Source organism: Cnephaeus nilssonii (genome assembly GCF_951640355.1).
Source record: "Cnephaeus nilssonii genome assembly, chromosome: 15".
Taxonomy (NCBI): domain Eukaryota; kingdom Metazoa; phylum Chordata; class Mammalia; order Chiroptera; family Vespertilionidae; genus Cnephaeus; species Cnephaeus nilssonii.
In genome coordinates this window covers 18,190,854-18,215,800 of record NC_137086.1, presented here as the reverse complement: position 1 = coordinate 18,215,800, position 24,947 = coordinate 18,190,854, and the positions used below count along the sequence as shown (strand labels likewise).

The 24,947-nt window shown below is 36.9% G+C and overlaps 1 protein-coding gene across 1 annotated transcript in view; it reads left to right on the top strand.

Moving 5' to 3' along the window:
* Positions 1 to 24,947, top strand: part of HEATR5B (HEAT repeat containing 5B) — a 76,624-nt gene that overhangs the window by 20,701 nt on the left and 30,976 nt on the right. The window contains exons 13-24 of the mRNA XM_079791854.1: positions 1,858 to 1,957; positions 2,291 to 2,400; positions 3,714 to 3,877; positions 4,618 to 4,793; positions 7,104 to 7,209; positions 8,703 to 8,893; positions 10,385 to 10,544; positions 14,169 to 14,358; positions 16,266 to 16,435; positions 20,895 to 21,039; positions 22,551 to 22,790; positions 23,291 to 23,542. Coding sequence (XP_079647980.1) covers positions 1,858 to 1,957; positions 2,291 to 2,400; positions 3,714 to 3,877; positions 4,618 to 4,793; positions 7,104 to 7,209; positions 8,703 to 8,893; positions 10,385 to 10,544; positions 14,169 to 14,358; positions 16,266 to 16,435; positions 20,895 to 21,039; positions 22,551 to 22,790; positions 23,291 to 23,542 — 2,004 coding nt within the window. The remainder of the gene's footprint in view (positions 1 to 1,857; positions 1,958 to 2,290; positions 2,401 to 3,713; positions 3,878 to 4,617; positions 4,794 to 7,103; positions 7,210 to 8,702; positions 8,894 to 10,384; positions 10,545 to 14,168; positions 14,359 to 16,265; positions 16,436 to 20,894; positions 21,040 to 22,550; positions 22,791 to 23,290; positions 23,543 to 24,947) is intronic.

Here is a 24,947-nt window from a genome sequence, read left to right as displayed (position 1 = left end):
CAAATTTTTATTTTAATATGTAGTAAATTTGTAATATAAACTTATATGTAAGTTTAATATATAATCTAAAGTTTGTAGACCTTTAGATTTAGAAACAAATTGTAAATAATCTATACCAGTTTGCTAATCATGAAATAACTAGGGGCCCAGTGCACAAATTCGTGCACCTTGAAAGGAACTGGGCCACGAGGCTGAGGTGAGCACAGGGGCGGGTCTCAGCCCATCCTCCGTGCCCCCACCCGGCCCCTCCCACTGCGGCCCCCGGTCCCCTCTCTGCCAGCAGCCCTGTTCCCACTGCCACCACTCCCTCGTGCTGACAGCACCGGCACTGGAGGCAGGTGCGAGCAGGGACGGCGCTGGCAGCGGGTGCAAGGAAAGCTGTCGCCGGCAGCGGGTGCGAGAGGCGGCTGCCAGCCCCAATCGCCCCTCAGGAGCAGGGAGAGGTGGAAAAGCCCTGAGGGGTGATCGGGGCCGGCAGCCACCGCTCATACCTGCTGATGGTGCTGAGAGTTTGGGGCCAGTGTCGGGCGTCAGCAGTGGGTGCAAGTGGGGCTGGCGCCAGCAGCAGGTGCAAGCGCTGGGCAGGACCACGGCATGTGGAAGCAAAGAATTTTCAGTAACCACCAGAGGCTCACCCTGATGACAACAACTGGTGCCCCGCCTTGGTCTGGTGCCCCCGCTCACCTGCTCCACCATCCTGCGGTTGTTCCACAATTCGGTCTATTTGCATATTAGGGTTTTATATAGATAGATAGATAGATAGATAGATAGATAGATAGATAGATAGATAGATAGATAATGAGACTGAGACGGAAGGTAGAGTTAGTGAAAACAGGTGTAGAACCCAGGCCTCTTAGTTCCCATTATTGCAGTCTTCCACCTGTCAGAGGAGCATTGGATCACTACGTAAAAAAACCCAGTGGGTATTGAAAGGAAACAGAAACTCAGGATCGCCAAGTTTATTGAGTTTGGGGTGAGTCTTTCCTTAATGACAAATAGCTGTTTCTCCTATCATGATCAAATCTGCAAACGCTGATACATTTTTTAGTCATCAGTATTATAAAAATTTTGAATGAAGTTGTTTTTGTTCCAGAGTCAGCAACTTACAGGAAAGACTCAAGTTTTGTTTCATTTAGGAACTAGAATTATACTTGGTGACCCTGTTCTTTTTTTGGTTTATCTCAGGGTGAAAAGTGCTTCTTTCAAACTGTGGGACTTAGATGTAACCATAAAGACTGGCAGAGCAAAGTGTCAGTCTTGTTCCCATACATCCAAGACCTGTTTTAATCTTGGCTCTATTGCTAAAGAGCCAATAAAGATGTTCCTTCTCACTGGGTCACTGTGTCCACTCTTGGTTCTGTCTGGAAACTGCTTTCTTTGTAATCATCTAGATCAGACGTCCTCAAACTACGGCCCGCGGGCCACATGCGGGTGTTTGTGCCGTTTTGTTTTTTTACTTCAAAATAAGATATGTGCAGTGTGCATAGGAATTTGTTCATAGTTTTTTTTAAACTATAGTCCGGCCCTCCAACGGTCTGAGGGACAGTGAACTGGCCCCCTGTTTAAAAAGTTTGAGGACCCCTGATCTAGATTCATGTAGGGTTATAGATTTCTGAATTCCTACTCACAGAAATCTCCCTAACAGTTACCTTCCCTCACTCCGTTTCTGCTGCCCACCCTTCTAGCCTTTTCTAATAATTTCCCTCTATAGTTGCAATTGGTTCTTCTTTGGGTTTTACCTGGTTTTAGAACTTTATATTTTATAATAAGAATTGTAGGTACCTTTATATAATTTTATAAATTTATTTATCCTCACAAAAACTGCTCCAAATCTGTCCTTTTGAAAATTTTATCTAGCAATGAGGAGTTTTGTTGCACATTGTCCTGAACTCCTAACTGAAGATGTGATTAGAAAATTGATGACTCCTATTGAATGTGCCATGACTATGATGTCGCAGTAAGTAAACAATCATGACAAACTATTTCCAATTTCACATATTGATACATAGTCATGTTTTGTACTTCCCTCTAGTATCATATAGGAAACATATAAAACTTTACTTTTATAAAATGACTTTTAAAATTGCAGTAATGATATGTATTGAAATAAAATTGTACTTTATAATGTTTCTGTTACTAACAGTAAAGGTGACAAAATAAACTGAATGAAAACCTAATACTTATTGAAGTACTGTAAATTTCTCAGTACACTGATAACATTGCTGAAAAAATGTGTATAAGTAATACTTATTCTAATAAGATGATACTAACCATACTTTTGATATTTTAGTATTCCGTCTGTAATTAAAGCTCATGGAGCTCATCTGAAAGCTAGTGCTGCAATGGTCCGTTTAAGACTGTATGATATCTTGGCTTTATTACCTCCAAAAACTTACGAAGGTAAATACGATCTGCGGTAGCTAATAAAAGTTTTTCTTTCTTCTTTTTTTTTTAATATTTCTTTTTTTTTTTTTTTTACTTCAGAGAGGAAGGGAAAAGGATAGATAGAAACATCTATGATGAGAATCATTGATCAGCTGCCTCCTGCACGCCCCCTACTGGGGACCAAGCCTGCAACTCAGGCATGTGCCCTGACTGGGAATCGAACCCGAACCTCCTGGTTCCTAGGTCGATGCTCAACCACTTAGCCACACTGGCTGGGCTAATGAAAGTTTTTTAATGTCCCTTTCCGGTTTTTAGAGTTCTGACCATGGCTCTCCCATTGACTTACACGGCAGAGGCAGACAGCCATTTTCCTTTTCTTCATCTAGACCAGTGGTCAGCAAACCGCAGCTCACGAGCCACATGCGGCTCTTTGGCCCTTGAGTGTGGCTCTTCCACAAAATACCACGGCCTGGGCAAGTCTATTTTGAAGAAGTGGCATTAGAAGAAGTTTAAGTTTAAAAAATTTGGTTCTCAAAAGAAATTTCAATCGTTGTACTATTGATATTTGGCTCTGTTGACTAATGAGTTTGCCGACCACTGATCTAGACTATGAACACAGCATTTACTGTGCTCCTGGCCCCTTTCTGAGCCCTTTCCAAGTATTAACATCTTTGACTCTCACCTCAACCTTTTGAGGTGATTAACTCTATTTTATAAAATGAAGAATCTTGGGTACATACAGGTAATATAACTTGCCCAAATCTGAGAGCTAGTAAGTGGCAGAGGTTGGATTCAAACCCAGCTGGTTCATCTTTGAAGTCGATGCTTTTAATAACTATCCTAATCTACCTCACATATATTACAATATAGCCAATAATGTAGGAATCTGGAGGTAAACTAGTAATGAACTTTACAGAAATTAAATATTATATAAAACGTTAATGCTAAAATAAGTCAGATTTGTTTCTAGTTCAACCATGCCCAAGAATTTTGACATGCTCTGGTTTAGTGTTTGTATATCACTGGGTAATTAATAAAATAATAATCATATATTTAATACATTTAAAATGAATAGTCTTTTCTCTATTTGAGTTTTTTTTGGTTACTTTAAATAATTAGGTCTAAAAGGCACAATACAATAGTAAAAAAGGAAATACCATTATTGTATATTAAAAACAGCATTAAAATAGTTAATGCGTATTTTTTTAATAGGAAATAGGAACTTAATTATTTATTTCTGTTGCACATGTTGCTACTCTTTGTGGGCAATGATTGTGATTTTCTTCAAAATTCTTCTTCTTAATCTGATCTGAAGTTCTGTGTTTTAGGGTCTTTCAACGCACTTCTTAGAGAACTGGTGGCAGAATTCACTTTGACTGACAATTCAGCCAACACAACTACTTCACTCCTCAGATCCCTCTGTCACTATGATGACAGTGTTCTTCTTGGCTCCTGGCTGCAAGAAACTGACCATAAGTCAATTGAAGATCAGGTAGTAAACCATATAGGGAACTGAAACACTTGCTTAATTGAACATGGTGGTTTTCAATTACACCATTTTATTATTACACATTGTCACTTAAAAAGAAAGTATTGTAGACTAAGGTTTAATTTTCATTGAGCTTTCTTAGACATTTAAAGATGGTTTCTTGGTGGTGAACAAGTAGTGAAAACAGGTAAACAGCAATAGTTAGAATTTGGTGAATTCTCTTTATTCAATATTCTTTATATTTAGATACCCTCTGATGTCTATGGCCAAAACCAGTTTTAGCTGAATTTTTTATTATTGGTGTTTTGTTTTGTTTTAGTTTGTTTTCTGACAGGTTGGAGAGAAATGGGAGTTAGTAGGTTGAGCATTTAGAAATGTTTTGCCCATTGAATACATTACCTCTTATGTACTTTTAAAAAGAGATACTAAAACCTCTTTAAGGAAATTTTTGTGGGTTTAAGTGTTTCCTTTGTTTTGCATTGCACATTTTAAGGTGGGTAGCATAAACATGTTTTAGAATGAACAATCTTTTTCTTAAATTTATAAAAGGTGTTACTGATGGCTTTTTTAAAAGGCCAAATTATATTTTTACCTATTTAAAATTTTTCAAATTCAGTCATTCTGTTATTTTTTGTTTTATTATGTTTTCTCCTTCCTCACCTGTTCTATTCTTCATGCCCAGTTCTTAGTAAGTGAATTTCCTAAAGTAGATTTTGAATTATTTTCATGTCATTCTTTTGTAGCTCCAGCCAAACAGTGCATCCGGAAGTGGGGCTCTGGAGCATGATCCATCCTCTATTTATTTACGAATACCTGCTGGAGAAGCTGTGCCTGGTCCTCTTCCTCTTGGAGTTTCAGTCATTGATGCTTCCGTGGCTCTTTTTGGTGTAGTGTTTCCTCATGTTTCTTATAAACACCGGTTAGTATAAAGTCAGTCAGGTCATTTTATGTAAATTATATCCAAACTATAGATTTTCCTATCCCAGTTAAACCTGCAGTAGGGTGTATTACTATTTAAACAATAAACTTATACATTTAATAACATAAGGAATACATACATGATTTAAAAAATTGCATGCAAAAAATTCCACATAATTTGAAACTGTTTTTAAGATTTGGCCCTGTGTACTAGCATCTGGTATCCATTAAAATAGTTTGTTCACCATTTTATAAGTAGGTTTTGATTATATCTTTAATTAAGGACATCAATTTATTAAGTCTTTTGTTTTTGTTATTGAAGAAATACTCCCCAATAACATTTGTCTGTTTGATGATCCAAATCTAGAACTTGGGAAACTAAAGTAACTGGTTCTTTTTCTAGTAGGACCTTTTGGTTTGCTATAGTCTATGTCCTCATTCGCCATCCCTAAATTTAGTAGGCATAACATATATATATATATATATATATATATATATATATATATATAGAGAGAGAGAGAGAGAGAGAGAGAGAGAGAGAGAGAGAGAGAGAGAGAGAGAGTCATTTTCCCAAAAGGAAGACAGAAAGTGAATTAATGCAAGACTTTTACCAATCACTTGTTTTACAAAATATGCCTTAAAATATTATTATATGTATATGTAAAAGGTATCACAAATGTTATCTTTTTAAAAGTGTTGGTTACTTAGTTAAAATGAGTGGAAATTTTACTTTACCCAGATATCTTTAAGAACAATTGGTTGCCATACAAATGTTAAAGAACATTAAATGTAAAGGAATTTTATAAAGCATCTACTTTAGTGTCCTTGTTTTAATCTAAGGACACATAAAGCTCTAAGACTTTATGATTTCTCCAAAGTAATCCAACTAGTTATGGGAGCTAGAACCCAGAAATATTTTAATTATAGCCAATCATTTTTGTGGAACAAGGTTATGTATAAATAGATAAATTCTTTTAAAGTATAATAAATAACAAATAATCAGTGATTGAGGAATAAATGATGACAGGCTGGAATACTTTTTACAGATATCAGAAAATACTCATGCAATGTTAAATGAAAAGAAAGTAAAATAAAGGGTAAGAAGTAATCTCAGTTTGGCATTTTAAAATACAGAAAAATGTACATGTGTATACATAAGAAAAAGACCTTAAAGAAAATAAATGTATTCAGGGGTAACTGGTTATTTCTGGGTAATTAGTTTTTGTTAATAGTTTTCAAATTAAATTAAATGAATATTTTATAAGGAAAGATTTTTTTAAATACGCTTTTTTAAAAAAGTTAAGCATTTGAGGTCAGGTACAGGCAAATGATGCTTAACAGTAGTGTTGGAGACCATGTGTGTCTTCTTATGTGTGACCTTGAAGCAATGTGAGTAATGCCCTGCCTTTTCACCCATAGATAGAATGGGGATCTGTGTCAGAGCAAGTGTAGAAATAGTCAACGTTAGTCCCCAATAGTTCTAACTGGAGTTCCTATAGGAGGCAGGAACTACGTGATTTTTGAAGGGAGCTTTGACCCAAGACCCATGTCCTATTGTAAATTGAGCTTAAATCCTTATAGTGTCCTTAGGGAGATTTTGATTTCCTACTTTAGGTCATAGTTACCTTTGAATTAAATCCATTTTCTCTATATTCCTTTGCCTAACCCCATTTCTTTTTAGAAGAATCTGAAATGATCTCATTCTCTTTTATTAGAATAGTCTCGAATGACTGTGATTTATTTATTTTTGTTAGCTGTCTCATTTAAAAATGTTGGGAATAATAAAAATCTAATTCACTTCTGATTTTTTTACATTAAAAAAATTGACCAAAGCTAAATCTTTGTAAAAAATCTTCCTATTAGTTTCTAAGGATAGGGCATGAGGTACTATTTTCTTCTGAGAGTATTTTTAAAAATTATGCCACAATTTTTTATTTCCAGCTTTAAAATCTTCCGCACAGATGCATAATTAATTATTGTTATTCTAGTCAAGAAAACCTGAGCACCTACTATATGCCATATACTTTTTTTGGATGCTGGTGTCCATGTTAAAAGCCATTGAAATTATGGCCTTATTTTCCTGGTTGATACTTAATATTCAGTCTCTTTTCTTGTTTCAATTGATAATCACCTGTCCATAGACTAATTCAGAAGGAAGAGATCTGATTTGGACCAGCTATGGGAATGAGATAGAAATGAGATAGCTTGAGGCATCATTTGTTAAACAGTTAGCTCATACTCTTCTTATCTCTGATTTCTTGAGCCATATTTGAATAAAATGTTTTGTTAATTTGCTCTTATTCTATTGTAGACTGCAGATGTTGGATCACTTTGCTGAATGTGTTAAACAAGCCAAAGGTGTCCGCCAGCAGGCTGTGCAGCTCAATATTTTTACTGCTGTTCTTAGTGCACTAAAGGTATTTACTTGGAAACATCATAGGTTTTCTGAACTACGATTTTATTTAATGCCTTTAACAAGGCAAGCATTTCTAGATTATTGTGATGTTTAAAAGTATACCCCCCCCCCAAAAAAAAAGTATATCCCATGATAACTGTGTTTTATATTAGTTGAGTTAAATTACTAGAAACTTTATATTAGGCTCATTGTAATTAATGAGTATTTTATATTTTAGTAATGTTACTCTTTTAGCTTGACCTCTGAGACTTTACAAATGCCAGTAGTTCAGATAGTCAGAATTTTCAAAGATGTCTGGCTAAAGAAATCTGATATTCTGCTGAACGTTAACAAGATAAAACTTAAATTTGATTTGTGGTTTAGACCATAAATCAGGAGAGGTTGTGTTATATAGTTGAAAGAATTCTGCATTTAGAGATTGTGTTCTGGTTTTGCATAAACTTGGTTTATGTCTTTGTGTAATTTATTTAATCTTCTTTTAACATCAGTTTCTACATGTATAAAGTGAAATGACTATTGCTTTGTCTCTCTCAGAGTTTGTTACTGTACTTTGAAGCCTGAAGTCTCTCATGATATATTTGAAAACTTTTAATGTTATTTAGCACTGAATTAATTATAAGGTATTACTGTTTTAAAGTAAAATAGCAACAAGTACAGCTGTTTAAATAGGCATGAAGTAAATCATGTTTCATAAACATCAGGGAAAGGGGATATAGGCAATGGTAGTAATATAGGTTTGTGCCATTTACATAACTGTTAGTATATGCCCTTTTTAAAGATTGTCAACTAATACATCTGAGTTTTTTAAAACACGAGTGGGGTGTTCATGGTCTTCCTCAGTGTTTGGGAAGCTAGTGAACCAACTGTAATATTTCTGTACAGTATTCTTTTTTACATAGATATGCTTACTAAAGCCTCTGCTGTAGTAACATTTTTCCCAGGTACCATAACTTGGATTTTTGGTCTCAATGAGTAAATTAAGTTCCAAGTCAGTAGGTATAGCTAGAACAGAAGTATTAACATAATGATGAACAAGTTATCTCAACATTCAGTTACTGGTTATTACCTAATTTAGCCTTTAGATATATATTGGAGGTACTTGTGACATAATTATCTTTTCTAGAATTTTTATATAAATGAATCTAAGTTTCCTACTTATTTGGCCTTCCTTAAAGTTATGATGATAAATTTCAATCAGTTGAATAACAGTTAATTTAATAATACAGTGTTTTTTATATATAAAAACAACTCCCAGGGATTGTTGGTTTTAGGGCCCATGAACTGTAACTATGTTGTGTATCTGTATCATGTTTGGAATCATGTTTAGAAAAGCGATTACTACTAATTTAACAGGTAGACATGTTATATGCACAGGAAATATGACTGAAGAAAATAATGTCTGAAGATATATGTATATTTTCAAATATTGTGCACATTTAAAATTTTTATTTAATGTGAATTGTGACTTGCCTTTAAAAATAAAATTAACCATAGGGCCTGGCTGAGAATAAAAGTACTTTAGGACCCGAGGAAGTACGTAAATCTGCTCTGACACTGGTTATGGGCGCTCTTGACAACCCCAACCCCATCTTACGATGTGCAGCAGGGGAAGCTCTTGGAAGAATGGCTCAGGTGGTTGGAGAAGCAACTTTTATTGCTAGAATGGCCCAATATAGCTTTGACAAGTAAGTGAGTCTCTTTACCAACAAGTAAGTTTCTCATATAGACAAAGATATCTTTTTAGATGTCTAATAATAAGTAATTATTAACTTGGCTATATGTTTTCCAAATGGTATAGCATGTGACAATATTTTGTGATTTTTCTCATAATGGCCTTGACTTTTATTTCAATAATTGATTAAAGTCTACAATCCAGCTAGGTTGTAATATGCTAAGTGCTTTCAGTGTGGTGAGGGCTTCAGTTTCAGCTCTTGAATGTTACGTAATGGAATCAAGAAGATTGCTAATAGGATGTCTCTGAGTTATGTCTACTCTTCTCTGAAGAGGTGCTCTGAAGTCCTTTTCTCTTCACCACTGCTCCCCTGTCCGCATGCCATTATTTTTTCTATTAATTACTCACTTTTAAAAATGAGTCGTTCTTTTTGTAACTGCTGCTAAGTTTATCTCTGAAATTATCCCTGAAACAGAGGATAAAATTACCATTAGGTTTTAAGGATTTCTTTTAATATTAATTAAAAACAATCACCTCAGAGTTCCAAATAAATATGATTAAAATGATAACATGCAGTTATTATTGACTGCTGATTGTTAATCAAGTACTTAAGTAGAAAAGTTGAAAATCAGTAGTGGTCAAGAATCAATATTTGAGTTATATAAATTAACTAGAGGCCCGGTGCATGAAAATTCATGCACTGGAGGGGGGGTCCCTCAGCCATTCCTGCCCCCTCTCACAGTCCAGGATCCCTCAGGGGTGGGAGGCGACCCGGCGATCAGGGGAAGGCGATGCCCCCATCACACCTCTGCTGCTGCCACTGCCGGCAGCGCAAGCCTCGGCCGGCCCTGGTTACCTGAGCTTTGGGTGGTCCTGGGCGGCTGGGCAGCCACTATCCGAGGCTTGCTTGCACCTCAGGCTGGCCCTGGGCAGCTGGGGTCTAAGGGGACTGGGGGACTCCAGAGGCAGGCGCGCAGAGCGGCCAGACCCACCTGGGGGTGGGCCCAGCCATGCTATGCACCTGCCACCCCAGCGGGGCTGAGGGGACTGGGCGCTGCCATCTTTGAGGCTGTGGCAGTAAATTAGCATATTCCCTCCTTATTGGCTGTGGGCGCCGCCATCTTTGTAAGGGTGTGATGGTCAATTAGCATATTCCCTCTTTATTAGATAGGCTCATTCTTAACTATTACTGTACCAGGTATTTTAAGTACTAATTATACCAAACTATGTCATAATCATTAATGAGAGAAGGAGGTGTGGAAGCCATGGTTGTGGAGCAGTAGTTCTGGAAGCTGTAGTTCCTCTTAACATTTTCTATTCAGTGAAATATATCCCTTTAACCAACTATTTTAAATTTAATAACTCATTTGAGAGAGGAGAGAAAAATCATGATTGTAGTCTTTTGTGATTTCCATAATAAGTCCTTTTTATTGTGTGGCTTATACGCTCGTTATTGCCACAGGGAAATAGAAAACCAATCCCTGAAGTATACTTTTTTCCCTAGGTTGAAATCAGCTCGAGATGTCGTATCCAGAACTGGGCATTCATTGGCTCTGGGCTGTTTGCATCGTTATGTTGGTGGTATCGGCTCAGGACAACATCTGAAGACCAGTGTCAGCATTTTATTGGCTCTAGCACAAGATGGAACATCCTCTGAAGTCCAGGTATAGTATAATATTGATTTTGTTCATTAAAAATTGTTTGAATAATATTGTTAGGAAAATTATTTGCTGTATAAAATTATAATCATTCTGATAGGTTGGTAGGAAAAATGCATTAGGATCTTTTTTTGTCATTTTGTTTTATGTAACAGCAAATAACAGGATTTTGTTTTTCAACCTAATCTTAAAACTGTCTTATTTTGGGAATTCAACTCGTTCCATATACATTCCTTTAAACGTGTTTTCTTGTTATTATTTATCATCCTTTGTACTTGTTTTCTCTTTTTTGCATTTTCTTACATTTGTTAGATTGTAAGGGTCCAAGGTCATTGGTTGAATTTTCAAGTGTACTCTGAATTTTTTGTTTGTTTACAAATACAAATAGAAATAACTACATTGAGAGTCAAGAACTTCCTGTATGCAAAGATATACTGCATTCTTGATTTACCACTTCACATTGAAGTACCTAAAAATATTAATAATCTATAAATGCAATAGCATCCAACTTGCCAGCCTCATATTGGGACTCACAAGTTCAATTTTTATTACTACTTTCTATCTGTGTAAAGCACAAAATTCCCAAAAGTGTTAAAAATAAAAATCAAGTAATCTTGTTCCTTAAGAGGTGCCATACTACTTTTTTAATGCTGTTTTATACTCGTTTGGAAGAAAAATTATTTTACCCAAGACGTTGCTGCTTGCTTCTTTTACGTCAAAGAGTAGGTGCTACTGCCCTGGCTGGGTGGCTCAGTTGGTTGGAGCATCGTCCAGTATACCAAAAGGTTATGTTGTGAGTTTAATTCCTGGTCAGGGCACATACCTAGGTTGCAGGTTTGATCCCTGGTTGGGGCACAGTTGTGAGGCAACCACTTGATGTTTCTCACATGGAGATGTTTTTTTCTCTCTCTCTTTCTCTCCTCTCCTCTCTTTAAAAATCAATAAAAACATATCTGTACTTAAGGATTAACAAAAAAGAGAGTAGGTGCTAGTTTTCTTTCTTCTTTTATCTTCACCATTTTCTCAGCCTTTTTTTGCTTTAATTTTTTGAAACCAAACTCCTCTAAATGACTGCCCTACATGGCTTTTTATGACAAGACATCCTATATAATAAAGAGGTAATATGCAAATTGACCATCACTCCAACACACAAGATGGCTGCCACCATGTGGTCAAAGATAGCCGCCACAAGGTGGCCAGCAGGGGAGGGCAGTTGGGGGCGATCAGGCCTGCAGAGGAGGGCAGTTAGGGGTAACCGGGCCAGCAGAGGAGGGAAGTTGGGGGGGACCCAGGCCTGCAGGGGAGGGCAGTTGGGGGGGACCAGGCTGGCAGGGGAGGGCAGTTAGGGGCAATCGGGCCGGCAGGGGAGCAGTTAGGCGTCGATCAGGCTGGCAGGCAGAAGCAGTTAGGGGCAGTCAGGCAGGCAAGCAGTTGGGAGCCAGCAGTCCTGGATTGTGAGAGGGGTCCCAGATTGGAGAAGGTACAGGCTGGGCTGAGGGACACACACCTCCCTCCCCCATGCACAAATTTTGTGCACCGGGCCTCTAGTTTTACTATAATTTTAATCAATTACATTCCCTCAAAACTAATATTTTAGTTTATATCTTCACAGAATAGTACAAAACTTAGTCTTAAGTGTTTCTCCCTGTTTCTTCTGTTTTGAGAATCCTAACTCAAAAATCATGTTTCACAGTTGTTTGTCTACATGCATTTAACTATAGTTACTGGATACTTACTGTTCAATGTTTTCTTTTTGTATCCTCAACTCCTATCTTGATATCCTTGTTCTTAGGAGAACTTCCTCTAGCAATAGTTATTTTAGGAAGGGTCTTGAGTGGTATGCATATCTTAAAAGTAGCTTCCTTTGCTTTCACATGTGGATGAGATTTTAGTTGGTGATACTATTCCTGGCAAACATTCCCTTTCTTTGATTATCCATAAATGTCTCAGTGTCTTCTGTCTTCTGATGTGGTACATTGGAGGCTAATGGTAGCTTGATTTTAAAAACATTAAATTTTAGTAAGTATTAACATCTCAGTTTTTAATCAGTGATCTATAAAAACTTCCAAATAAGTTCTTTAGAAAATTAAAAGTAACATGAGCCTATAACAAAAAAACTGATGTGCAAATACTCTTTAAAGTTTCTCTGCAGTGTGGCTTTGAGCATCTAGGTAAAACTTCTTCTTTTATACTATGCATATATTTCCCATTTCCAAAAGACAACGGCTTATGTTAATAAAATGCTAAATTAATGGTTGCTTGTGGTCATAACAACTATCTTTTTCCTCCATTATTTCATTGCTTTTGCCAAAAACATATCTGAAATGTATTTTTATGTCTATAACCTTATGTTTTGGCTTGGCAGTGTGTAAGAATTTTTCTCTCTGTCCTTGAAGCTAGAAGTGTCATCTAATTCTGAATAAGTGTATCATTTTTTTTACTAGAATTCTTATTATTCATAAAAGAATTCATTTAAATCTATTGTGTTTTTTCTCTTTTTTTTGTATTTTTACTCTGTTATATGATAGTTCCTCCATTTTATCTTCAAGATACTGATTTTGGGTCTCAACAATAACTATCCCCCCGATCCCTCTGCCCCTCCAACCCCCGTGTTATGCTGAATTTTAAATATAAATTCTGGGTGGTTTTTTGTTTTACATTTCTAGAAACTCCTTTATGCTTTATTTGTATTGTCTTTAGAAATCCTTATTATAGTTTTATTACTTCCATTAATTTTGTTTCTCTAAAATGTGTGCTCTGGTCTTACTCCATCAAAGTACTGTTTTCTTACTACTTTTGCTAACTCTGTCAGTAGTGTGGTTTCTATACACAACCTGTCCAAGTCAGGTTGCTAAGTTCTGTAAGATTGGTGTAGACTGACAGGTAATAGAAGTTAAGGTATGGATTTTTTTTTTCTGCTATGTTGGCAAGTTGGGAACCTCTCTGTCCTCAGCCCCACTGGTCCAGCTCTCCTTTAGAGCTGCCAACAGTAGAAATAAAGATGAGCTCTACGCTAGTGTGGGCAGTTTGAAGCACTTTATATTTACTCAGGCCTGTGCTGATAACCATATATTGTTCTGGGGTTAGTTTTGTAAATACTATTAGCCAGTTAGATTATTTTATACTTAGTAAACATAAATAGGGGCCTGAACTGATTCCATGGCACTTGAAGAGCTGTTTTGTGTGTGTGATGGCTCTAGAAATGTGTCTGAGTACAGAACATGGTCATGATCATTGTTTTATTTCCGGCAAGTTTCTTAGCAAAACTCCAATAATACATACAATAAAGATACTGTCCATAAGCATCCATGGAATCAGACACTTATTACATAAGTCATTGTCTTTGACAGGGTAAAATATATATACATTATAGTAGAAGAAAATTAGTTCACCATTGAAATTTTATTTCAGACATTCAAAGCCACGCTGCAGAGAAACTTTAAAGATATCAGTTGCTTTGGTTCTTGGCAATCGGTAACTTATGTGTTACCTTTTATTTCTTAAGGTATATATTTTTAAGTATTTCTAGATCATTGATTAAAAATTAAGATGATAGTATTTACTAAAATTGAACATAAAATTAATATACTCTATTTCTTACAACTAAAATAAAATTGTATTTTATTCCAGACTTGGTCTCTTCATTCACTGGCTTTGATAGTGGATTCTAGTGGCCCAATGTACCGTGGATATGTGGAACCAACATTGTCTCTAGTTCTTACCTTGCTGTTGACAGTTCCACCCTCCCATATGGAAGTTCATCAGTGTTTGGGTAGATGCTTGGGTGCTATAATCACTACTGTTGGCCCTGAACTACAAGGTAAGTTCATCTTAAATTAGAGAAACTAGACAGATAATTGCTATCTTTCAGTTTCCTGAATGTCATCATCACGTTGCTTAAAGAAATTTTGTAATAATAATCATTACTGTGGATTGAATACTTGCAATTTACGGAACTCTGTTTTTACATATTATTTAATCTCTACAACAAACCTGACTCTCAGTGTTTTTTGAAGTTTTGAACAGAGAAGACATTTCTAAATGAAGACGAAGAAAAAAGTGGAATTCCTTTGGCCTGGAGAACCATTCACTTTTCTTCATGGACTTTAGTTTCACTACTTTTTTGAACTCTTAAGTATCAGGAGCATAGTTTTAAGAAAAACCACTGCCATAAGGTAGATAATATTATCTAATTTTTTCCTGAGGAAGCAAGCCTAGAGAAGATAAGCAACTTGCCTAGAGTTACTGAACAGAGTAGCAGATTTATGATTCTAAGGTCTATGTTGTTACCACTCAATTTCACTGAAATAATTCCACTAATGGTTAAATTAAACACTCAAGTCAGCAAATTACTATGACTTTATCCTGAATATTTTAGCTTTTATTAAGTGCTTTCCATGGGTCAAGCTTTTTAAAACATTCAGCATTTATTAAGTGCTTTCAATGGGTCAAGCTTTACTTGAAGAAAGTGTTTCAGCATTTATTAAGTCCTTTCACTGGACTTAATAAACATTATTAATGGACTTTTTATTTTTATATTTTTTAATATATTTTTATTGATTTCAGAGAGGAAGGGAGAGGGAGAGAGAGATTGAAACATCACTGATGAGAGAGAATCATTGATTGGCTTCCTCCTTCATGCCCCCTACTGGGGATCGAGCCCACAACCCCAGCATGTGCCCTTTACTGGAATCGAACCTGGGACCCTTTAGTCCGCAGGCTGATGCTCTGTCCACTGAGCCAAACCGGCTAGGCCATTAATGGACTTTTTAAACATTATTTCATTTAATTCTGACAACAATCCTGACATAGATATATCTCTCCATTTTACTGATGAAATACTAAGGCTGAGAGAGATTAAAAGCTTTTCCAAGTATACAGTGAGTAGTTGGAGTCAGAGATGAAGCCCAGATCAATTTCCTCTGCTTGCATTTTTAATTACTATGGACAGATATTTTTAAAAAGAAAGAAGTGGAAATAAGATCTTAAGAAAAAATGCTAGGAATTGAAAAAATATGTGTGATTTAGACATGTCTCTTTTTTGGACTCAGTGTCCTCTTTGAGAAAGTTGATAGTTTTATCTTCAGTGAATATCAGAAGGATATGGAGAGAATCAATATGTGCCTTTGATTATGTATTTACCAAGTGCTTTCGAACATGATGACGATGAGGCAATGCATATTTCAAATTAGAATGTGACTCTTATGTGACTCTGATTTCCTTGCTTAGTCTTTATGTGTATATAAAATTATTTTACATTGGTAAAATTTTTAAATCACTTATATTTGTCAATTAAGACATTTTTATACACAGCATATAATACGACAATTTATTTTTCCTAACTATCACTGTAAAAGTTGCTCTTAATCTTATTTGGAAAATGGGATTTCAAGTTATTATATGATAGAGGTGATAATGTTAGTTGAACAGAGAACCAGACATGATGAATCTTTTGGCCCTTTTACATAAAACTGACAGGTTTAAAAGACAATATCATTTTTCAGGAAATAAATACAAACCTAGCTAAATCTAACAGAGATGCATCATTATCATTTATACCATTGTGTTTTGAAATGATTTCCGTGGACTTTGCAGACATTTTGTTTAGAAACAACCTGAATAGTAATTGGAATAAGGGTTATTTAGAAGATAATAGTTTTCTAGGAGTCTTTTTGGTGATAATAATAAAGTAGTTTTTTTGTACATTTTCTTTTCTTTTACTACTAGGAAATGGAGCAACTATTTCCACAATTCGTTCTTCTTGTTTGGTGGGCTGTGCAATTACCCAGGACCATTCAGATTCTCTCGTTCAGGCAGCTGCCATATCTTGCCTTCAGCAGCTTCACATGTTTGCACCACGACATGTCAACCTATCTAGTCTCGTTCCTAGCCTTTGTGTGAGTATAAAGCTCTTTCATTCACTGATTTATTTAGAGAGCTCCAAATTTGTTGCCCAAAAGCTCAAACTAGACCAAAATAAACAAAAAAGTAGGTTTCCTAGATGATGGATTCTAGGGTTTTAGCTTCAGTAATCACTTTCTGACTGTTTATTTTATTTACTGATTTTCCCCCTACATCTTAAGATGTGTTTTGGTGAACTATTAATTTCTTAGCTAAAAGTGCTTCATATTTTTAGAGTTTCCCACTCAGAATTTTGTTTCTTGAAGTTTGATAACTTCTGAGAATCTGTTGCTATCCTCATAGTCATTAGTTTATTCACTCAACAAATATTTAGTGAGAGCCTGCCATACGCCAGACACCATGCAAAGTATGGGGATACATTTGTGGATGAGATAAGATGAAGCCTTGTCATAATGAAAATTATGGTTTCAAGGGAACATGGTTACCAGTGATTATTTACAAATGAAATAGGTGCTAGAAAAGGCTACAGGAGAGCATTTGACAGGGAAATCTATCATAATCCAGGCATTCAGAAAAGATTCCCCTGAAAAAAATGCTATTTAAGGTGTGACTTTCAGGATAAATAGGAGTTAGTTTGAGGAAGAGCACATTATTGGAGTGGACAGCATTTATTTTTAGACAGAGAGAAATAAGAAAAAGGCCCCAAGACAGGAAAGAGTGTGATGCATTTAAGGAACTGTTTAGTCATCTGGTAGAGTAGCACAAATAGAATCCCAAATACATTGGGTTAAAGATGGACTGTAAACACAAACTTCTTTCCAGAAGTTTGACTGTAAGGAGAGGACAGTAGGGCAAGGGGGTGATGGAGTCAGGAGAGACTCTTTTTCTCTTACAGTAGAGAGAAGTGAGCATGTTTAAATGCTGATGAGATAGAGCCTATAGGGTGGGAGAGTTAGTGGTATAAGGCATAGAGGGAATATTTAATACTAGGGGCCCAGTGCACGAATTCATGCACCTTGAAAGGAACTATGGGCTGTGAGGCTGCAGTGGGCACAGGGGCAGGTCTTGGACCATCCTCCGCGCCCCTGCCTGGCCCCTTCCGCTGCACCTCCAGTCCCCTGTCTGCCAGCAGCCCTGATCCTGCCACCGCTCCCACGCACTGACAGCGCTGGCCCCGCTCGCACCTGCTGAAGGCACGGAGTGATTGGGGCCAGTGCCAGCAGTGGGTGCAAGTGGGGCCGGCATTGTCAGCAGGTGCGAGCAGGGCCGTCACTGGCAACTGATGCGAGAGACGGCTGCCAGTCCTAATCACTCCTCAGGAGCAGGGAGAGGTGGAGAAGCCCCGAGGAGTGATCTGGGCCAGCGCTGGGCGCTGGCAGCAGGTGCAAGTGGTGGCTTCCGGCGGGAACACAGTGCACAGGAGCAAATAATTTTCAGTAACCACCTGAGTCTCTCCCCGATGACAGCAACTAGTGCCCTGCCTTGGTCTGGCGCCCCCACTCACCTGCTCCACCACCCTGCCACGGCCTGTCATGTTCTGCGCTCTGCCGCCTGCTGCCAACGCCACCATGTACCGCACACGCCCCCTGGTGGTCAGCGCACATCATAGCGATTGGTTGGTTGGTTGTTCAGTTGTTCCGCCGTTCTGTCTATTTGCATATTACAGTTTTACATATATAGATTCAAGGTTTCTAATGGGATAGAAGTTCCAGGGCATAAGAAGATATCTCTTCCAGTGCAATGTAAAGAAAAGAGAAGAGGATGAGTGTAAGTATAGGTTGTGAGGAGGACCAGAAGTTTGAGGAGAATGGGACGTGGGAGTTGGGAGTACATGGAGAAATAGAAGATCAGTGTGGCCTCTTTGGCTCCATTGTGTGATTTATGATGGTACCAGTTCACCTCATTGTGAGAATTTGTTCAGCACCTGTAAACAACTCGGGTGCAGGCTTTGAGCAGCCAGATACTTGGATATATTCATAGTTGGGCTTTGGCCAAGTTGATTCATTAAATGACAGCAGGATGAAGGAAGTGAGGAAGTTAATGGATTATGAAATTTCATTTGGATAAGGGAGAAAGACAACAACAGGAGGAGGCTGATGTAGAGGGAGAAGGAAAGGTATAATAGATGTAACCATGGGAAGATATTGCTGAGGAAAGGGAAGAGAAGGTGATCCACAATGTGGTGAAGGAACTGGAAGGCCATGATATTAGATCTCATGTGGTATATTTAGCTTTACTCCACAAGGATTGCTCCTGTTTCACCACAGACCACAGGGAATTGAATTAGTTCCAGATTATCAAAGAGTTTGAGTGTGCAACATAGCAGAAACCAAATGTACAATGTTTACAAAGAGCATATGCAAAGAAAATAGTTAAGTAGAATGTGCGTTAAATTTAATTCTTCAACATGATATGAAACATCCTGGCAAAAGCCATGGTCTAATGCCCAAGCTTTGAGGCCATAGATGGCACCACGTGAGTGAAGTGAACTTGTTGCAGGATTCAAGCTTAGGTAGACAACTGACAAAAATGATGGAGATGCAGACACACACTCCACAAGTTGTCTGGTTCCTCTCTCCCTTTTTTTCTCCTTAAAGGTAATTATACTATGGGGTTGACCTTATGTGCTAGAACACATTTAAGAGGACCTAGGAAAGTAATAACATGACTTTCTTTATCTCAGTGGCAGTTATCCGTAAGCCACAGGGAATGCAATGAACTTCCTTGGTGTTAACACAGCATTATGTCTACAAACCTATTTCCTTAGTAGAACCTCAAGGGTTTTATTACAAGGCATGTTGGAGCACTTTTCTGAACTCTTAAAAAAATGTAAGTAGTGAGATTACAGGCAGCTGGTGGGAGGGAGATGGCGTGGTAGGATAAGATGAGAAAAAGGGCCATTCAAGTGGCTGTCCAATTTCCATGTTGACAGAAGTCCCTTCCATTACCAGATCTTTTGACACTCTCTGAAAAATAATCTACACATAGGTTCATCCGTATTAGTGGAATCAATTTAGATTTTTATATATTCCATGGTCCTTTCTACTGAATTATTAATTGCTCTTTATACCATGTCCTGACAGAACTGTTCTGCACATGGGCATTGATGTCCTCTGGATAATTGTAGGAAATGGCAGTGAGAGAAAGACTTGAGCTGCATGCCTAAGTTGTCAGTGACAGAGCAGGGTGTCCACTTGTCGAGGATGGTAGATACAAGAAGAGATCCAAGATGACATAAAGTATAAAATAATAGGAATTTTTATTGGAAGGTGGAGGTCTGATGTAGGAGCAAGCAATGTTCCTGTTCCTGGGTTTTGTGAAATGTAAGGGGGGGGGGTGGTAAGAAGCTTTATTGGAGAATAATTAGGCATCCTATATAATAAAAGCGTAATATGCAAATTGACCGAATGGTGGAAGGACAGGTCGCTATGACGCACACTGACCACCAGGGGGTAGACGCTCAACACAGGAGCTGCCCCCTGGTGGTCAGTGCACTCCCACAGGGAGTTCTGCTCAGCCAGAAGCCCGGCTGATGGCTGGCGAGCACAGTGGCGGTGGCAGTCGGACATCCCCTGAGGGCTCCTGGACTGTGAAAGGGCTAGGCTGGGCTGAGGGATCCCCACCCCCCACCCCCCAACCCCACCCTGAGTGCACGAATGTCGTGCACTGGGCCTCTAGTAATCTATAAAAGTTGAATATGTGCCTGCACTATTACCCAGCAGGTCTACTGTTAAGTAAATACCTGACAGAAATGCATGCACATGTATGCCAAAAGACATGAACAGTAATGTTCTTTGTCATACTGTGAAGAATTACTATCCCCACTTTACATATGGGCAAACAAGGCACAGAGAGGTTAAGTAACTTATCTAAGGTCACTCAGGAATAAGTGACAGAGCCAGGATTCAAACCCAGTCTGGCAACCAGAGCCTGAGCTCTTAATCATACTTTTACTTTATGTATTAAGTATACTATATTGATTCTTTCAGGAACTTTTGAGGTTAAAAAAATTCTATAGCAAAAGGCTACATTTTGCAATTCTTTTCAGATGTTTGTTTGGTTGATTTTTTTTATTTTTTTTTAGAATTTTAATTAATACCCTCCTTTGCTTTCAGTTTTTACTGTGCACTCTGCCCCCTAAATTATCATTCACTATATTTAATCTCTATGCACTTAAAAAGTTTAGAAGACAAAGTTTAGTAGGACCATGTGTAAAATAAGATATGCAAAAGATCCTTCTAGAATTTTATTAGGTATATTGTATGATATTTAGTGCCCAGGTCTTAGGACAGTTACTTTAGCTACTGAAGTGTTCTTTATATATTTTATTGGTATTATTATTTTTCTAAAAGGCCATTATTTGACTATATTATTTAAACAGCTGAGGTTGTTAAATGGAGAGGCTCTTCACAAGTTAGGTGTTTATATACCTTCATGAGGCAAGTACAATTACAGCTTTTTTTAAAAAATGTCTACAATTATTATGGTTTCTAGGTTCACTTATGTAGTTCCCATTTGTTACTTCGACGAGCAGCAGTGGCTTGTCTCCGGCAGCTTGCGCAAAGAGAAGCAGCTGAAGTCTGTGAATATGCCATGAGCCTCGCCAAAAGTGCAGGGGACAAAGAGAGCAGCGGCGCCAGTAAGTTATTTTACCCGTCAGTATTCTTTTCCTTTAAATACTTGAACATTTCAAATGAGTATTACTTATTAAGTAACATTTTTTTGTTAAAATATGATTGATTTCCTTATTCTTTTAAAATAAAATCATTATCCCCTTAAAAATTCCAATGTAGTTTTCTTGGTAATTTTACATTTTTATCTTTTAAAAGATTTTGTAGCTTAAAAAAATACCGTTTACTATCTGAATACTTCTGCCATCCTTTGAGAATGACTTCACTGGTGACTAACTCTGGGGATACTGCTTTGTGTCACTAATAGACTTCTGAAAAGAGAAATTATCTATTTTGAAAGGCTCCAGTCTTTGACAATAGTTAACTTTTTGTGATCTAACTTTTCCTTTGAGAGATAAAGCCAAAGTAACCAATAATCTATGAAATGTCAGTAGATGCTCTGATAGTAAAAGGTACATCTTTGCCTTCTTCAGGTCTCTCTGCTTTTTGGGAGGGTTTAGTTTTAGTATAGCTTGAATTCATATCTCATCTTCCACTATCTAGGGATAGGTGATTTGGGAACTTATTTTTTAAAATATATTTTATTGATTTTTTTTTACAGAGAATAAGGGAGAGGGATAGAGAGAAACATCGATGAGTGAGAAACATCGATCAGCTGCCTCCTGCATACCCTCTACTGGGGATGTGCCCGCAATCAAGGTACATGCCCTTGACCGGAATCGAACCTGGGACCTTTCAGTCCGAAGGCCGAGCCAAACCAGTTAGGGCTGGGAACTTTTTCAGAGCTTAATTGACAGAGATATTTCCCCTGTTGTGAGAGAAAATTTTTGCTTATAAGACTTTCTAATGCCTAGAAGTTGCTTGGGGATTAATCAGACACCAGAATAACTTCAATTTTAGCATAGTATAATGAGAGTTCTGTTAACATAGTGTATTCATTCTTAGAGCTACCAGTTTTATTATTTCTGCTGCTTATGAGAATAAAAGTATTTTTAGAGAAAGCAAGAACTTTAGTACTATTTCATAACTGTACTATTTTTTTATTGTATGTTTCTTGAAAAGAATTTTCCAAAAATTTAAATGAACTTTTAGGATGTAATCCATTTATAATTTGTGATCTGATTTATGGATTTTTTTTTTAATCTGGACAATAAGACTGAGTAAGTTTCAACTTGTTCTTCCAACAAATATAGTGAACACTTTTTCAGTCCATTAAATTAAATCTGTTTAGAAAATCTCTCTTTCCCACCCTTGTTAGAATAAAATATTTTTATTGAGCATTTTGTGAGATTTGTTTAAAATAGCTCAGAATATCAGTCTTAAAGATTAGGGTTTTACCTTGAATTGTCAGATTAAATTCTGATCCTGAAGACATATAAACTGGAGACCACAGATAAATTGTATATATAGCTGGTTTTGTTGCTATTGTGAATTTACATTTAAGCCTTCTTATCATAATTATTACCTACAATATACAGCAAAATCTTATACAAGTTCATCTGTAAAACTTGCTTTTCAGATGTCAGTTCTTTTGCACCGGGAGTAAGTTCTCAGAGTGATATTCACTGCCGGCACCAAGGTGTTAATATAACAGAAACGGGTCTGGAGGGACTTCTTTTTGGAATGCTAGACCGGGAGACAGACAGAAAATTGTGTTCTGATATTCATGATACTTTGGGACATATGCTTTCATCACTGGCTGTAGAAAAACTTTCCCACTGGCTAATGCTTTGTAAAGATGTCCTGGCAGCTTCTAGTGGTATGTATTTAATATATAAAATATGTTACCAAAATAATGAAAATTATTTTACTTCTGACATGTACATTTTAAAATACCTCAGAATATCAGTCTTAAAGATTAGGGTTTTACCTTGAGCTTACATTTTAAAATACTTATAATTTTAATCTAAATATCTATAAAAATGTTGAAGATTATATTACATACTAGTCAACTTTTTTATTTCTTGAAAAATGACTATGTTCAAACTAAATTTTCATATGTAAAAATCCCAGGTTATTCTGAGGATAGCACAGTATGTTAAGCTATTGAAATATGTGAGATATTTTTATATTACCCTTTCCTTGATGTTTGCTTATTTGTTTAAAAAAGAAAGCTTGCCAATTCTACTGTTTTCAAAGGATTGAGACCTTAGTCTTTTTTTTAAAAAAAAAAATAGAAATCTTCTAACAATGTTTTTTGTAAAGCATCATTTTTGCTCTATCTAAAGTTGTTATAATATACTTTTATTTTTGTTACAGATATGAGCACTGCAACTCCATTAGGTAGTGGAAAAGATGAAGAATCTGAAAAGAAAGATGAGATGGATGATGATATCATGTTTACCACACTAGGCGAAGAAGATAAATCAAAGCCTTTTGTGGCACCTCGGTGGGCCACTCGGGTATTTGCTGCTGATTGCCTGTGTCGAATCATCAATCTGTGTGAAAATGCAGACCAGGCTCACTTTGATCTTGCCATGGCACGCTCTGCTAAACTACGAAACCCTACAAGTAAATTTAAAATCAGTACTTCTTTTCCTAAAGTATTTTTATAGGTTTACAGTATTTTACTGCTTAGGATTGTAGCTTTCTTTTTTATTTTCTCCTCTTTTCTTTCCCTCTCGTACTCCCACACTCATTCTCTCTCTCTCTCTCTCTTTTTCTTTCATGTATCTATCAACCTCATTTTTCCTAAGGATAATGATGGTAGTAACTTATGTTTCCCTAGTACATTGCCCTAGTTTTAACACTTCAATGTTAAAATTCTCAGATTAGCACTGTATTTTACAGAAATGACAAATCTTTAAGGTGCATAACCTGAGTTCTGCGTTCCTCAGCATGGAGAATGTCAGACTTTACGACTGTCTTGGTGGATTTCAAACTCTTAGATTTCAGAAATGCTATTAGTTATTTTTGCAAAGGTGAAAATTGTTTTATTACTGAACCCCCTCATGGGTTTTTAATGTTTTGTAAGTTTTTTGTACCGTATATCTCCTGGATCAGATATTAATGAAGAATTTACAAAGAGATTATGAGGTCCAATATCTTCATTTTACAAATTTGGAGACCCAGACAAGCTGAGAGCTGTGCAGTAACAGACTCCATACCTGATCCTGTTGTCTCTTCATCACCCAGTCATTTTTTAAATATCTGGAGACAAATTTGCATATCAACAATATTGAAGTCTATACATAATGCCTATCAATTTACTTTATTGTGTTTAAGGATCAGCAGAGCTTACAAATGGATTAAAAAACAAAAAGGAAAACATGATACCCCATGTATAAAATGTGAATCTGAATATAGGGTACCAAGCAAAGCATGAAATGTCATAAACACTGTCTTTTTCATGTCATCATTCATCAAATATTTACTGAATCCTGTTCTTTGCTACACAGTGGGGATACACAGAAGAAAAGAGAACATAGTCCATACCCTTGAAGAGCTTTTAGTGTAGAAGACAGAGAGACAGACTTGTCACATAATTATATGTCCCAAATGTGGTATGATAGAGTGCTTTGCGAACATAAAAGAGTAGTACCAGGTGTACCGGTTAATAATGCGGATTTTGTAATCAAAGAAAACACGATAATTTCAAGAGAAACATCAAAAGTGCTTTATTCAAAGTAATGTCTGTCGCTAGCTACACATTTCCCCATCTTTCAGGTAATTTGTGGATACCATCCCAATAGATCTTTTCTTGTTTTGAGGCAAACCTTTCAGAGACCCAATTTTCCACTTCTTCGTACGTTTTGAAGTGCTGCTCAGAAAGTGCATGTGCCATCGATTGGAACAAGTGGTAATCTGAAGGAGCAAGGTCTGGTGAATACGTCAAGGAGCAAGGTCTGGTGAATACGAACAAGTGGGTTAATACTTCCCAGGCAAGATCTTTTAATGTGTCTTTAACTGGTTTTGA